This window comes from Prionailurus bengalensis, chromosome C1 (genome assembly GCF_016509475.1).
Source record: "Prionailurus bengalensis isolate Pbe53 chromosome C1, Fcat_Pben_1.1_paternal_pri, whole genome shotgun sequence".
Classification (NCBI taxonomy): Eukaryota; Metazoa; Chordata; class Mammalia; order Carnivora; family Felidae; genus Prionailurus; species Prionailurus bengalensis.
The window spans coordinates 198,434,842-198,451,848 of NC_057345.1; the positions used below are offsets into that span (position 1 = coordinate 198,434,842).

The 17,007-nt window shown below is 39.9% G+C and overlaps 1 protein-coding gene across 4 annotated transcripts in view; it reads right to left on the minus strand.

Annotated features, from left to right (window-relative positions):
* ERBB4 (erb-b2 receptor tyrosine kinase 4) overlaps positions 1-13,460 on the minus strand; it is a 1,144,797-nt gene extending 1,131,337 nt beyond the window's left edge. For all 4 annotated transcript variants that reach the window (XM_043577726.1, XM_043577724.1, XM_043577727.1 and 1 more), the window contains exon 1: positions 12,761-13,460. In XM_043577726.1, coding sequence (XP_043433661.1) covers positions 12,761-12,842 — 82 coding nt within the window. In that variant the 5' untranslated portion in view covers positions 12,843-13,460. The remainder of the gene's footprint in view (positions 1-12,760) is intronic.
* Between the last annotated feature and the right edge of the window lie 3,547 nt (positions 13,461-17,007).

Consider the following 17,007-nt stretch of genomic DNA (forward strand, 5'->3'; position numbering starts at 1 on the left):
AGTTATTTTTCATAAATGTGAGTAGGAAGCATTGAAAAGCATTTGATCTTGACTTGGTATGAAATCAAAGATGTCTTTAGTTTAAAACCTTCATGTGCTATATCAGCACATATACAATTACTACAGACTTTAATCAAGAGAGAAGCTGTCTGAAAAAAATTAACCTTGAAATAACCACTGGAAATATGATGAGATGAACAATTCATGAATATGAGAATTATTCTCTATAGTGAGCTTGATTATGGAGAATGTAGTCTTGAACCATGACAAAGCTCTAGCAGATATATAAATAACATTATAACCTTCAAATACCTTATAATTCACCTATGTGAGAAAAGACTTTTAGAAATGCGTTTGAAAGTCCCCAAATAAGGATATTATTATACAAACACCTGGATTTTCCTAGAATCATGTTTCCATCAAATGTTACATATTTTGTGACATTTTTTCATATATGCCAGCCTTATTCAGAAATTTCACTAAAATGTATTCTTTTGCATGATGGCACTTTTTTTTTTTTTACAAAGACCAAAGTTTGGGTTTCTTATTTGTTTTGTTTTATAATGACTTCCTGATAATTACCATGGATCCTATCCTGGTGGCTTATCTGAATGACTAGTTCGAGAATGATTCTCATCCAGACTCAAATCACAAAATTACTATAAAATAACAGGACTTATGATTCCTTCATATGCAGTCAAAATCCTTGAATACCCACTATATATTTACCATATACTCACTATATATGCCCTTGAAATAGATATTTTGGATGTTTTGATATATTTTATTTTTTTCAGACCTGGAACAATCGAAACATTTTTGTTTCTCCTTTTTTTTTTTTTTCACTTGTACATCTACCCTCACGGTGCTCCTTCTGCCAGTGAGAAATATGGTACTTACAGAAATTTATTTTTATAGAGCCTATAAATATTGAGTGAAAGCTGTTAAAACTGTGTGAGACAAACTTCATCTGCACCTTTCAAAGAGTGACTGAATCAGTTTGTAGGAGTGAAATAGCATGTATCAGATCTAAATTTGCCAAACAAAATTAGCTGCATGCCATTGTTTGTCTTATCTCCTTCTCTGGCTCATGGTGTGCTAATTCTGGCCACAAGCAATATAGTAAGCACAGAAATAACGAATGCCCCTTTAACTAACAGTTGCATAAAATGTTTTGTCTAGTTCAATTTATCTCAAACCTTTTTATACTTTCAAATTTCATCCTGTACTTTAAAAAAAGAAAAAAAAAAAAGAAAGGGGAAAAAAAGGCCACTAAAGAATGATATTAGAATACCAATCACTTCAGTTTCCGTTAATTCTAAGTACACTTTTAAAGGCTTCGATATATCACCAGGGATAATGGGGCTGCTAAATTTGACGTTTAAACAACTGGGAAATATTATTAACTGTTCAGTTGATATTTTTACATAGTAAAAGTGTAACTTGAAATACCAATCCTGTGATTGTTACTTAAATGTGTTAATATATTAGTTAAATATTACCATATACCTGAACTGAGTACTGATTTTAATTTAGATGCATTGTTTCATTCACAGCTAGTAATAATGTCTACTATAGTTAAAATGACCACATTTAACTTAGCTAGAGGGTAAAAGTCAAAGACAGATTTTTATCCATGCTAAATAACAAATGACTAACAATTCAATGAGCTATATATTTCAAGGGGTAGGGACTTAGCAATACAGTTTTTACATTCCAAAACTGCAAGATTTCTTCAAATCACACCCACCTATTATAAACTACAGAGCTGTCTAAGAGATAGTATTACATGACCCATAGTCAAAAATATGTTATCAGGAAAATATATATATACCTGGATTTGGCATGGTCATAGAGAAAAATATTCTAAAAGTACCTCTGTGTAGTGCATATGTAGTACATATATCCACGTAGTACATACATCAGCCAAAGACATACTTTAGTGCCTTACAGTATGATTTTGCTCCATATGACTTTTTTTTTCCCTGAAGCGATGTATTCTTCTATATTAACAGTGGAATACCAACTGCATACAGTAGGGAAAAAAAACAACTAAAAATTACACAATGATACTCAAAATTCTTCATAAACAGGAAACAATGTTACTTCATAAAATATATAATTTTCAAACATAGGCAGATTTACCACAAAGTTTTGTGGGGTTTTTTAAGGCTTTTGATTCAGAGCCCCTCTATGGCATTGGTGCATTCCAAGGCTCTGTTCCTAATTTGTATTTTACTTCTGAATCGTTTTTAAAGCAGTTCCCAAAATTGTGTAAGTACAGGAAATAAAACCTTAGATATACCCCTGCTTTGAAGTCTTTTTCAAGAAGACAAAGCTTCCACGATAGTTTCTTTTAATATACTAAATACAAAGAACTCTGGAGAGAATACAATGGAGGAGGAGAAATACAATGTCACCTACAGGAGGACACCTTAAATGATAGATTTATTGGACAAGTTTCTTCACATGGCTACAGGAAAAGCAAAAAGCTGTTGACCTGAAGGCAGAAGAATTAGGTGTACTAAGCATCTCTTTCCCACACAGTGGGACAAGTGAAGGAGCAATACCTTTGAGAGGCATCCCTAGCTTCTGTCAATCAAGCAGAAGGCAGAGCCAGCTGGTTCTCAGGACAGGGCAGGCATGTAACTGTACCAGACTAATGCAACAACCAGGCTTCACTCTCACATACTACCTCTTTATACCTCTATTTCCTCATACTAGGAACAATAATCCCTGACTCAAACTCTCTTCTCATTAAGCTTGCAGGAAAAACAATCTAGAAAGTTCCAAAAGAATTCAGACAGAAGTGCTAATGTCTCTATGCCCAATTCTCTCATTAAGAGATTATTCTTTAGACAGGTAACTTTGAAAGTTACATTAACTCTTCAAGCTATTATAAACTAAAGTACAATTAGAATACTGCAGTGACCTAGACAGGGTGACTTTCTTAGAATCTTGTAATTGGAGAAGAAATGTCTGGAAGAGCATCTTTTACTCACAGAGTTTGACTCAATAGAAACTATAATCATTTCACTAATTTTCAGAAGGCAGAATGGATCATCAAAAAGAGCAGCTTAAGAGAATCCCAACCACCTCTCATTCAGTTATGCGGCAAGTGCTTTCTTAAAAGAACACTTTTTAAATGGTAGGCATATGTCTAGTTGTCTATTTTAAGATACTAAGAAATCTCAGTTATAAGAAAGTTGTATTATCACATATATCTATGAATAGAAAATAATGCATTCTGTCTGGAACCATTTTTTCATGAAATGCTTATCAGCATCTCTCTGGAGGGAAATATGTCTCCCAAATGTTTGGAAAATCACTTAATAACATATTTTTTATATTCTGTTTTATTGGCCTCATCTATCTTTCTTTAAAATAAAGGAGAAAGTTGGCATCCTAAGCTTCTTATATGCTCTCCTGTTCCTAATACTGTCCTGAAATACTTTGATGGATCGGTACATGCTTATTTCTTAAAAAGTTATTAAAAATTTTAAATGGGAGATAAGAAATAACAATGTGATGGCACATAAAAATAGTGGACTATAAAAACAGTTACATGTTTAAGAATGGTATTCACATATATTTAACTCACCAAAAAGAAAACCAACAGAAATACTTTGTACCATATTATGAGCAGACTCTAAAAATGGGAATGGGGACAAATGAAATATTCTTGGAAACAATCCATTGAAAGAAATACCCTAGGAAGCTCGAGAAAGCTACTAAAGAAATTCCCAGGGTAAACATGCCTAATATCTATTATTAAGAATTCTATAATTATGTTTATAGAACAGCTTACTTTGTGCATTATATGGCTTAATTACAAATAATAGCCATCCATGAATGAGCTGAAAATTGTTTCAGCAAATGTATGTTATTTTTTCATTTAAAAAATATTTTTAAAGAGCTTACTATATATATGGCACTGCATTAGTTTCAGCAGGGGATAAAAACTCTTGCTCTTAAAAAGTTAAAACTGTAGTATGGTTTAAGATTGAGTGCCAAATTGAGCAACAGAGATAAGGATTATAGACTAATCAATGAGAAAAGATGTAATGAAGAGCTATGATAGAATGTAGAATTGAAAAGATTCAACAGTTTGAACAGGCAGAGGCACCAAATGAACCAATTCAAGAGAAGGGGGTAAGAAAAAGCAGAGACAACAAGCAAGGTATCGTTATGGAATACTGACTAGATCAGCATGGTTCTTAGACTCCATCATAAGAATACTCAAGAATGGATGTTTACAAATCTGAACACTATTTTAGTAGGCTTTGAACTTTACAGTGGGAGTCCACTGAAGGCTTCTGAATAGAAAGTAGGATAATAAAAGTATTGTATTGCAAATGGTCATCTGGCAATGATAAGAAGAAAGTGTTAAAGATAAGAGGACATTGAACAAGGGGACCAGCACAGCAGACCATGCAATAGCCCTGCTATGAGGTTTTTAAAGATTAGGTGGGGTCAATAAAAATCTCAGGGAATAAATTTTGAGCTATATAATCTATATAAAGCTATATAATCGAATTCCCTTTTTAAAAAAGTGTCTAACTGCTTTAGTTCTAGACAAAATGATAGGACAAAAGGAATTCCTGAAAACAAAAGTGTGTGACCAAAAGACACAGTTTCTGTTTTATTTTTATTTGGTTTTCATAGGTCCCTATAGAAAGGAACTCATATTCTCATATTCTCTAAGCCCATGGGGAAGAACAGAAAATAATGACAAAGACAGATTTTAATAAAAGGAGAGTTCACCTATATAGCAAAATAGTCACTACCATCCATGACCCCATGACTAGTAGGCATTCCCCTACTAGTGATGGTGACCCATCCTGAAATACAGAATTGTACAACTTATTAATCAAGCTATAACCATACTAGATATAGTCACAGAACCTGGAGAATCTATTGCCAGTTTTTTTTTTTTTTTTTTTTTTTTAGTCCTAACAAGCCTAGCCATGAGATAATCCTTAGCAGATCAAAGAAGATGCATCTATTTAAAGTAGGTTTAAAATACCTACTTGTATCCTAAAGGCTTAAAACCTGAATGTCCACCTATGCTGTTAAATATGTATATGGTGACGGTCGGATGAGTAGTAAAAATTTAGGTGAAACTTACTATTTACAAATCTGATATTTCTGGGAAACAAACAAGTGTTTATTGTACCATTCAGTGTCTTCTCTTTAAACACCTTTAGGCTGTATTTCAAATGAAATATATGTAAACGTTCATACAGCCTTAATACCTATTACTCTAATTCCCTAGAGTCAGAAACTGAGTCTTGCATATTCTTACTGGTGTTTAGTATGCTTCACTAACCCCTACAATATTGGAAATAACGTGATTAACAGTAATGACCCTGAGCTATATCTCAGGGGAGAGGTTTAATGATGTTACACAGGAAGTTTCATGGTGCGTCTATGTTAATGTTTTACAGGGGGTCCATTTTCATCTCAAATTCCTAACAGGAATTGACTCTTCCTGCCAAAATAAGTTTCTAACTTCCCTTCTGTCACCATGGCCCAGGAGAATGCTGATTATGTCCCAGAAAGCACTGACCCTTGAGGGAAGACAGAGACAACCAGAAAGAGTTAAGCTTAAATCAACAAAACAGCAAAGTAACAAGGCCCACAGGCAGGATCTTACAGAAGGCAACTAGAGGGAGGCAAATTGTCACAGAAATACATTTATAAAGCCATAGTACTTAAAGCACAGCTTATATACTTGTTCAAAGAATATAACTAATCTTAGCAGGGGTCTGAAGAAAGAAGGCAGCCCAACAAAGACAGTGGAAAAGAAAAAGAACCTTAGTCCAAGGATGGCCCTGGAAGAATCTGAAATACTTCCATAGATTTGCTGGTTAAGGGTCCCCACCAATTAAATGGTGATGAAGAGCCTATTGTTTAGTCTTTGTAAGTCATTTTATTTAAGCATGTATATTGCTTAATACAGAATAGAGATATAACCATTCTCTACTTGCTGGTCATCTTCATAAAGTCCCAGGTAAAAGAATATCTTGTATACAGATACAAGTGTGGACTACTCTTATTTAACTTTCAGAGTCAAAATTCTATGGATAGGTCTCATCAGATCCTTGTACAAATCGTCTTACAGAACTATGTTTTAACAAAGTTGTTTTATTTTTTTTAATCTTAATGTGTGGCAAGCTACAAATGCAATCAATGATTACTTCCTAAATATAAATTAAAGATGCTGATGATCCCACAGTCTTCCCCTTGAAAGGAACTTCACAGTATGGTAGTTAGGCTTATGGTTCCAATCCATTTGCCTTCATTTCAATTTTGCAATTCCCTTCTAAAGCAACACAACTTTGTATTTGCTTATTCCTTTTTCTAAGTGTCTGCAAACTTCTCAAGTACTACATGTGTTAAGGAAAAATGATACTGGTGTCAGAAGCTGCCAACCAACTTATATCATCTCACTTCTCTGTGCTTCTAGTTTTTTCTTCACTTAAAAAAAAATGATAGGACTGCACTAGATCAGTAGTTTCTAAACAGTGCTAGATTTCCGTGAAGCAAGCACAGGAGAGTAGAGGCAAGAATGGAAAGAAAGTGGGGGAGTGACAAAGTCAAGGACAAAGCTGGCATCCAGCTGCAGCTTTAACAAAAGCAGCCCTCCTTTTCCCCTTTTACCTGTTTTGAGATACCAGGGCTACAACACATGAATTCACTTGAAAAGAAGTCCACTAAACAAAATTAATTAAAAACCAAAGGATTTCTCTTTCTAAAAAATCTAAAGGCCATTTTTCTCACTGAATCATGCTAAAAATTCAAGATGTGAAGCATTTACGTATCACTCTAGCTATACTAAGAGAGACAGAGGAAATGGAGACACAGAGCAGGAAGTCTAACCCAAGATCACATAGAAAATGATTGTGTGACCAGAATCCGATTCTTCTAACTTTCATTCTGGTGCTTTATTCTGTATCATCACACAATAGCAGGGCTGCTGTGCCACTGCCCACAGCTCAAGTGTGCACCATTCCCATTCAATGCTGTGTGGCTGCTGCCCCCTGGATTTGTGCAAAGCAACGGGCCTGCAGAGCAATCACTCAAAATGAAAACAACTGTAAAACAATTACTGTATGTTCAAAAAAAAAAAACCACTTTACAAATAGGCCCCCATATATGTCACCTCTATGTCATAAAAGTGAGACAGTTCTCTTCCCTCTTAAAAAATTAATACAAATAGAAACCACTAGTTTCAGTGTCAACTATGAAAACAAGAAAGTGACTTTAAAGCTTTTACTAAAGATTTGGAAAATAGGTCAATTTATTTAATAAACATGTCAGAATTATCAACAACCCAGGAGAGAAAAAGCCACACACAATGAAATCTAAAAAGATCACAGAGCAATTCTGAAAAGTAATATTTTCGGGAAATGGACTTCAAATACAAATGTTTTGGATTTAATAACCTCTTTATTTCATTAGGACAGGTGTTCTTATGGCAGACATAGTCTGCTGAAAGTTTACATTATGTTTATTTATATGTGTGTACACATTTTAAAATATATCAATTAACTGGACTGGAATATATCTCATTATTATAAAAGACTTTAAAGCCATTTTTCAGAAACTGCCATATATTGGAGAAACAGAGTGTGTCACATGCATTTTCTCCCTCAGGCACAGAAGCCAAGTCACAAAGACATGGAGTGAGTTGCTCAAGGTATTAACAAGAAATGGGAGGAACCACCATACAATGTAGAAATTTACAGTGGCTCTGATCTAAACCACCTAGCTGTGTCCTATGTCACACTTAACCACAAAATCAGCAGTTAATGTGTCCTTCAAATTACGTAAAACAGCTATGGTTCAGAACACATTGATCTAGGACCTTTTCATTAAACAATATTAAGAAAATTAAGAAATGGTCACTGTAAACTGTAAACTCCAGTCAACAACTGTGTTAGAAAGCTTGAAAGTAAGGTTTTACACAAACTTCCCAATAGTTAAAATAATTCAGAAAATGCATATTAAAGATGAAGTTTTGTTCCATATGGTCAAATATAACATAGAACATTCCTAAAATGATATAACCTGAAGAAAAGTTTATAATTAGATTCTACCCTGAATACTCAGATCATTGTAAAAGATAACAGTGGAGTATGTGTGACAATTAATTTTTATAGAACCGCTATAGGCTTGAACATGTATAGGATAATTTTAATGTAAACACTAACATCTTTATAAAGCAGTATCACTCAAAGGGTGAAATCAGACAGCAAGTGCCAGCAAGTCTGCAAAAACAGAACATCTTTTTTGATCATTTGCTTCATTTATGTTTTGGGCACTTACAAATTACACATAGATGTCCAACAGCAGCAGAACACTGTAAAATAAAGCAAAAACTTGTTGCTATTTTTAATATGTTAAATCTTCTTAATAACTGGCTTGAAATAATATAAGCATAACGCCACTTCAAAGCATTATAATGTTTAAGGTACTCTAATTCAATTTATTGTCTAAAACGTGTACCTTACATAGTCATTAATCTCAAGGTGGCTATAATCACAAGGCTTCCGAGAATATTTAGAGAGACAATTCCTTGCATCCCTAGTATTTTTGAAATGGCAGTAGTCTACCTTCCTTCCTTGGTCAAAAGAAGAAAAGAGGCAAGAGATAGGGAAAAAGGGACTTCTCTATAGAAAGACCTGGCCTTGGAGTCAGGGTTTCTGAGATGTGCTAGTGATCTTGGATCGATGCCTTTTTATTTTCTTTCAGGAATAAATCTGCGCAATGGAATGGCTTGCAATTGTCCAGCCAACCAGCCATATCAGATTTATCAGAAAGAAAGAATGAAAACTGGCTCAGAGGACTCCTGCAGTGGCTGAGTGGCAGGTTGCTGGGAAAGGCACACACAGAAAAGAATACACTTAGTGGTGGAGGGGAATATATTCACATGTGTAAACTCAATAAATAATAAGATGTAAAGAAAGAATCTATAGTAATGGAAAGGGTGAATGCATAAGACATGATAAATAGTACTTCTATTTGAGAACTAAAGGGATGAAAGCTCATGAATACTAAATATTTGAATCCACTCTAGGGAGGAAATATGATTTTTCCCTCAAATGAATGCAAACTCTAAAAATCAGCCAATTCAAACTTACTGTGTTCAGGTTAGTGTAAAAAATCCATAAATCTGTAAAGTGCATGCCCTGGTAAATATTCTAATCTAATTTCTTAATTAAAACACATTTCCAGTGACTAAATGAAAATATATATAAAGCAGTAAGTACTGATTTTCAAAAAAAATTGACTTTCTACGCATGAATAATTAAAATAAAAGCAGTTTGGTTTAAGAGGGAAAAAAATCAGAAAATGAGGAATCATGACACAACCATTCAATTTTATCGTAACAGTCCATAGGATAGTACTTTCAAGTGATTTGCAGTTATAATAGGTATAAATTTGTTTAGAACCATTCTGAAGAAAAAAATACTTCATCTAAAAAGATTCCTTTTACATATGCCAGAATTTCAAAATTAAAAGAAAACAGTGTACCCCATGGATGTGCTTACAGTAAACATGTGTAGGAAAGAAGATTGGTATTTTTGAAAATATATTTAATATCTTTTATCACCATTTATCTAAGTTTTGTTAACTTTTTTTATTCTCAAATGTGTATTAAAGAATCAACCCTAGGTTTGGAGATGTATCTTAAATATGTAGCAAAAAATGTATGTTATTTTATAAAATGAAAAGCAGGACTAAGTTACTTGGAAATAAGAAATGGAAACTGAACTTGTCCATCCCACATCTACTGAGGTATGTAAGAGCATCACTTCACTACTATATATTGTATTTCAATTCAAAGGTGATGTTAGTTTTCAATCATACCAGGAAAACAGAAATTCTGAAATTACTCCTTTTGGTAGCGAAGGCTTTATAATGGTCACATAAAGGGCCTTTGGCTATAATAGTTTAGATAAAATGAGGTACTGGAAATGAGACGAAGTCCTTCAGATTTATCTAAAAACTGTCTTCTCTAAAGCAATAGAAGAAAACATACAAAAACAGGACCTCTTCCATTACAATTATTTTAATAAATATCTTAAATCTATACACCAGAATCCTTCCCCTACCCATATCTTTATTCTGTTCACATAGAGCAGTAAATAAGGTGCATTCCTTCTGCTTCTTAAGAAATTAGCATTTCAAAAATATGCCACTTTCCCCTGAACTCCAAGCGTGTCTAATAATGCGAGAAGCAGATTGTCTTCCCTCGTTTCCTTAATTTGTTTCATCTAAAAGCAATTCACTCAACATCTTGTCGCCCTCTGGCAGCTTAGTTTACTTATCCGCACTTAATTTCTCATTTGGACCAAAACAAACTCCTCCAAACTGCTACTGACTGCTAACCGCGAGAGGGGAGACACGCAGTATGTATTTACTTGGGAACATACAGCTTCACATACACAGCCTACTCCAGACAGTAACTTGGTTTTATAAAAGCACTATATTAAAACCAGCTGAACTTTCCTTGCGAGGTGTTGTTGCAGGATGGGGGTGGGGCAGGGCGAAAAAAAGAAGTCCCCGGGGCATTTTACAGTTTCCAGTGGATCACCTTAGCGTGGGTGTCACAATTATCCCAGGGATGCACCCGAGAGCTTTTTTGTGTGTGCGGCCCTTTCATCTAGATCACTTTGTGTTTTGAACAAGCAAGGCTCGCCTTTGTGCCCCTAGAATTTCAAGTACAGAGTCACGCACGGAACAACAATGGCACGCTAATCCTCGCGCTCTAAATGGGCTCACTTGTGGGTCTGACAATTCGCGGGGGGGAAGCGAGAAGAGACCAGCGAGGGCGCGAGGCGGTGTCGCCTGAGACGAGGAAAAGGACAGCTGCAGAACTAATTTGGATTACATTCTTTGCAGAAATTCTGAAAAGGGCTTTTCGGCATAGCTCAACCCTGAGCCACACAGTTAATACCAAATTGCTGCGGACTCGGAGCCGGGTCCCCCAGCGGCTGAGGCTGAACCAGACAGCCCCCAGTAGGTTGCCTCGTAGAAATTCCTCTCCGCTAAGCCTGCCTGTCGGTCGGGCAACTGCTTTTGAATGGGTCAATGTGCATAATCAACCCATTGAGGGAAAATATGAAGGGACTTGGAGTGGGGAGGGAGATAAAAAGGGATGTATCTAAGACGCCGCTTGGAATCTCAAGTCCGTGTTGGTGTAATTCCGGAGGTGGCTGGAGCGCGGGACCTGGTATGCATGAAGAATTTCGGAGCATTTGGGAGGGTGCAAACGGCCGGTACAAACGGCGCACATTGGTGCCATTCGAAGGTCATTTTGAAAGGCTCGATGATTGTAACTTGTTATTTGCTAGGCTAGGAGGGGTAGGCGGCAGCGGCGGAGGCGGAGCGGGAAAACTACAGCGCTGTTTTCTTGGTGAGGTCAGAAGGACACCCTCCGGGGCCTAAAGGTCTCCTACCGCCACTCCCGCGGGTTTTATCTTCTCTTCTCCAGCTGCCTCCCACGCTCCCGCGGCCAGCCCCGGATGGTCCCGGAAATCTCCCCCGCTCTCCAGAAAGCCCCCTTTGGCTGCATCTGACACCGGTCCTCCGTCCTTTCCCGTCCCACTTTCATCCACAGGAAACTCAAGTGTCAGAAACTTTGAGCAACCTCGCACTGCAGGTGCTGTCATTAGCCGTGCCCGCCGCGGTGCGCCAGCCCCACCCCGCAGCCTCTCGGGGGTCAATTAGCCTTCTGCCTGTCCAAGTACCTGGGGCTCGAGCGTTCCAGCTAACAGTGGCAGCGCAGTCGCGCCCGCCTCGGGTTAAATCAATTCACGCAACGGGTCGGCTCGGCTGCCGCGCCGGGCAGTAAACAGAGAAGTTGGAGGGACTCCGGCCAATAGCAAGTTGAACTACAGGAAGAACTCTTCCTGAAGCCAAACACAGCCACCGATGCGAAGGCCGGGCTCCCGGCTCAAGTATGTCAACCTCCCCCCCCCACCCCCCGCCCTTTTTTTTTTTTTTTTTTTTTTTTTAAGAGGGCACGCAGGCATGCAAGCTCCCTCGAGTCTATGGGGCGAAGGCTCCGAGTCGCGGGCGTGGGAGGCCCAGAGTTCCGTGCACCCGCCGGAGGCGCGCCCTCCCGCCGCGCTCCAGCTGCCCCGGGCTGGGCTCAGGAGTCTGACCCCACAAGCTCCGGCGACCGACCGGGGACGCAGCGGCCTCCCGGCAGCACACACAGGTGCAAAGCCCTGCTCTCGGAGCTCCACTCCCCACAGTCCCCCCGCTCTCAAGAGGCCCAGCTGACACCGCCCGGGACCCCAGCTCTTCGGAAGCCCGGGCGGCGCGCGCTTCTTGGAAGCTTTCACTCTCCCCGGCCGGGACGGCGAGAGGACCGCCTCCTCTAACTCGGGAATTCTGTCTCCCACGTCCCGCACCACAGGCTGGACTGGAAGGGATCCCGCTTAGGCTGGGAGAAAACGCGCGAGAAAGAAAGAAGGGGGGTTAAGGAGAGAGAAACAGGGGATAGGGGCGCAGAGTGGTAGTTCGTGATAAATAAAACGAAGGCACACAAAAAGGTTAAGTTTGGGGACAGAAAGAGGGGCGAACGAAAGCCCACGGAAGAGGCCCGGGTGGAGCGGCCCCTCCGTGCCTGGGAACCAGCGGGTCTCAGGTTCGCGGAAGGGGGCGAGGGAGCCACCCGACGCAGCCCAGGCGGCGGGAGCAGGTTCAACAACTGGAGCGCGAGAAGCAACCGCGCACGACCCACCTGACTGAGAAGCGTTGGGCTGGACGGTCCCCGCCGCCAGGAGAAGGCTCACCCAGACCCACAGTCCTGTCGCCAGCTTCATTTTTTGGAAGTCTCAGATCCCTTGCTGACCATTACATGTCCAAATGGCATATCCCCTTTCGGGCACGCGGAGGAGATCCCTCGGCCAGGCGCGCTTCGGGGCGCGAGGGGGATTGGCGCGCGACGTGCGCGGTGCACCGGCTCCGAGCACCGGCGCCCGAGTCCGCGCCGGCGGGTCCAGGGCCGGGGACCGGAGGAGGGGGTGAGGGTGCGCGCTTGTGTGGGAGTGTGCTCGAGTGTGTGCGCGTGGTGCTCCGGGCCGGACTGTGCAGCTATTTCCCTGTATGAGCCTTCGCTTTCTCGCTCCCTCCTGACTTTCGCTCACTGGTTGGTCAACAATAAAAAGGAAGGGGGAAAAAGGTTTCCAAAAAAAGTTGATTGCAAAGAGGCGGTAGGTTTCCGGCTCTCCCCCCCCCAGCCGGGCTATGTTCGGCTCCCTTTTCAGTTTCCTTGCACCTCCAGTCCAAATTGGGAGGGGAAGGGGGGGTAGCTTCTCGCTTCTCCCCCGATCCTGTCCTTTTTCCTGTCAGCTTTCCTCACACTTGTCCGGCGGCTGCGGTAATTAAAGCTCCGAGCGTCATTTCCAACGCTCCGCGGTCTCCAGCTGCAGCCCCACAGAGAAATTAATAAGACTACGGGAGGGGGGGGGGTAAAAAAAAAAAAAGGTGGGGGGGGCGGATAAAACAACCCTCCACGCAACCAGGCTGGCTCTGCTCAGCCGCGAAAACCCCGCCCCCGCTCTGACCCAACTAGCCACGCCTTTTCCCCCGCCCCCCACTCCCCAAAGGGGAACCTTATTGGCTCAGACACTCCCCAAAATCCTCAGTCTCAGGAGTTGGGAAAACACCTGTCTGGGAGCGGGCGCGTGCTGGTGGGGGCGGAGAAAGCTGGATTTAAAGGGCTCACCCGAGACAACGCACGGAAACAGAAGGCTCAAGACAGCTGGCCCGCGGAGTGCGGAGACCACCGGAGGGTTGCTTACAGAAGAAGAAATTTTTTTTTTTTTTTTTTTTTTTTTTTTTTTTACTTAAACCATTTTCTCTATTGCCCCCCTGTGCTCATCCAGACTGGACCCAGAACTGGAAGATAACGTTGCTTCCGGCATAAAGTCTTCACCCTTTTCTAACCTTTCATGCTCCACACTCAGTGGTTTAAAAGGCGGTTCAGCAACCGGTAACCGCTGCTGACTAGGTAATCCTGGGGAGATAATCACCTGTTTTCCCAACTATGTCATCTATCCCACGTTTCCTACCCTCACACTGACCACTTTTGTAACAGCTGCGTGCATTCATTTTCAGACTTTTTTTTCACCTTTTCCTTGGACTCTAGGACAACTTGGTTTGGGGTTCATTCTCAGTAAGCAGATTCTTGTCCAAAGCTATGTATTTGGTTCTAAAGGTCTACAAATTGTCCTAGTCCTCAGCTGTTCAATGTGAAAGAACTTAAGGCCATGGCAGGACATAACCAACTTCAAATGACAAGGCTTATGCTACCGTGGACCCAATGTTAGGCCCCTTCCATGCTGTCACTCTCCAAGTCCACACTCCCTCGTCCCCACTTTATTGCTAACTATAGGAGTTTATGTGCTTTACTTGACATAGAATATCCCAGAATTGGGTCATATCAGAGTACATATCCCTTGCCTTTTAGAGCTCTGAAACTGTACCCTGGGAAGAGGCCAGAACCTCCTGGGGATAGTAGGTTATTGGTTTGCTATTTGCACAGGAATTCTATGTATGATTTATTTCACTTTTTATGTTTCTCTAGAAGCAGCAAATATATAAATACAAAGTATCAGGGGAGCTTAAAAATCAAGCCACCTCACTCATCATTTGAGCCCTTCCCTCTCCTCCCTCACATCTTTTATCTATAGCCTTGTCCCTTAAGAATTTTCATGGAGCTGAGAACAGAGAGAAACAGCAGCCTCATCCCAGAAACCTGAAGCCTTTCCTTTCTTAGGCCCACAACAAGTAATGGGCACAGAAAAGAGGCTGGCCAAGCTGAGCATGCCGTTTTACCCAGAAGCAGCCTGGTGCCTGGAGAAACTAAGCCCAGAACAGAGATACTGACTTGATCAGAGTGGTACCGATTGCTTCAGAGTTGTGCACACTGCTCTTTGGATTATCTTTGCTTTCTGTTTTTATCACCCTCCCTCCTCTATTTTCTTTCCTTTCACTCAATCTCTTCTCAGTCCCCTTTCCTTAAATTACCTTCCGCTCCTTATGATGCTCAGACACTTCTCTTCTATGAAAACTATTTCTTTTAAAATTTTCCTTCTGTCTTCAGAGTAACAACTTAAGTGATAAAAAACAAACAAAATAATTTGTTTCTGTATTAAAAATAGGCCTCGTTCCCAGCAATGGTTATAAGAAGTGGATTGTGTATTTTACCGTAAAGTGAGGAAAAGATTAAATGCCCTGAATAATTTGGGTTATTTTTGTTTTTTCTACTTGTGTCCATTGTGATAGTTTTGACTTCATCAATTTTATAGGTCTTCTTGTGGCGGGGACTTTCCTATATACCTTTGTCTCACCTATTCATCTAAAATAACTCTTAGCAAAAGAGGGATTTCAATTAATATTCACTGGTTAAAAAAATAGTCTAAATTTTGTTGGATGCCTGACAGTCTGTACAAGATATCCACCAATTAAATTGCCTTACATACCCATGATTTGCCTCTAATTTTCAATTTCTTCTGCTTTGACCCCATCATTTGGTTTTGATTGAAACAATGACTGCTACCTAGCCAAAGTTGTATATCTGACCAGCAACCTATAAAATGAATTGGCATGAAAGTTCTACCCAACAAAAGCATCTTATTTTGCTTTTGATGGTTACTGGTCTACTCAAACAGAGCCTAGCTTTAATAATTTGAATATGAGACTCTAGACTCTTAAACAAGAAGATGGTACCCTGTGTGGAACAACTGGAACAGTGAGAAAGTAAAAGCCATGCTCTCATTTCTTTTCATCTCAACTGAGTCATCATAAGAAAACAGCAGATAGGGGACATTTGCTACCTGATGTGGAAAGGACATGCTATATCCTCTGTGATTGCTAGAGGATTTCTGAAATGGATCTTTGTATTTCTTCAATTTTCCACGTACCTTTATAATAATTCCTTATTGGTTGAATTAAATAAAATATGTTGCTATTATTTTCAACCTGGGAAAAAACCAAATCTGAGTAACCCAGCATATTACTTGGAAAACCACAGGTTTGTATCTGGATTTATCTGCTCAGTATTCCCTTCCTAGGAACTCCCCTTCTCTCAGTTCTACATTTTTAACTTGGATCTACCTCCATGGAACAACACCCCCTACTCCTTTGTTCCAAGGCAGACCACTCAAAATACTAAGTTAGACCAATCAAAATGCCTTGGTCATTGTTAACTGGTTGACAGATGGTCATTCCCATTGAGTCTCTTCCCTGGGATTTTTGTGCATGGGAAAGAAAGAGTTCATATTAGTCATTCACTGATAGCTTTTGAGACAAAAAAAAAAAAAAAAATCCAAACATGGCCCATGTTTCCTTCCATGTAGGAGTGACCAGGCTACAGTGAGAAAGAACGAAGCTGCCATTTGAAAGGAGCACACAAGCTCAGATAGGTCTGAAGAATATTCAGACTTTTCCTGTTATTTGAATCCCTCTTTTTCTTAAGTTAATTCAGTTTCATTTTTGTTACCTGAAACCAGTAAGCAATGAAACAGTAAAAGGATTCCAACTTCAATGAGATGATATACGCCATTATGCCTCTTGAATATCTTGCTATGGCCCATATTCTTTAGTTTTCTTTCATAGTTTCTCATGATTTCCCTTGGCTGAGGTCATAACCCCAAAATAGAGACTCCATTAGTCTTTGCTACCTCCTCATACCCCATTTTATTTCACGTTTTCCATTAGTAATAGAATGCGAGGAGAGACTTGATGTCATGAGTGACAGAACACTGCTGGTGGGAATACATTGATCTCAGAGTTCAATGTTAAATTCAATATGTAAGTTTGTCCCAGGGTTGTATAACTCAACCCACTCTTCAGCTTGTTTCTAAGACTTCCCTAAAAGTATGAATTAAGCATGCTGCTTTCTTTAGACATTCTGCTCTTCGCCATAAATACAAATTTGGGACAAATATCAACCAAGAAAAGAAAACAAGACTTCATCATAAG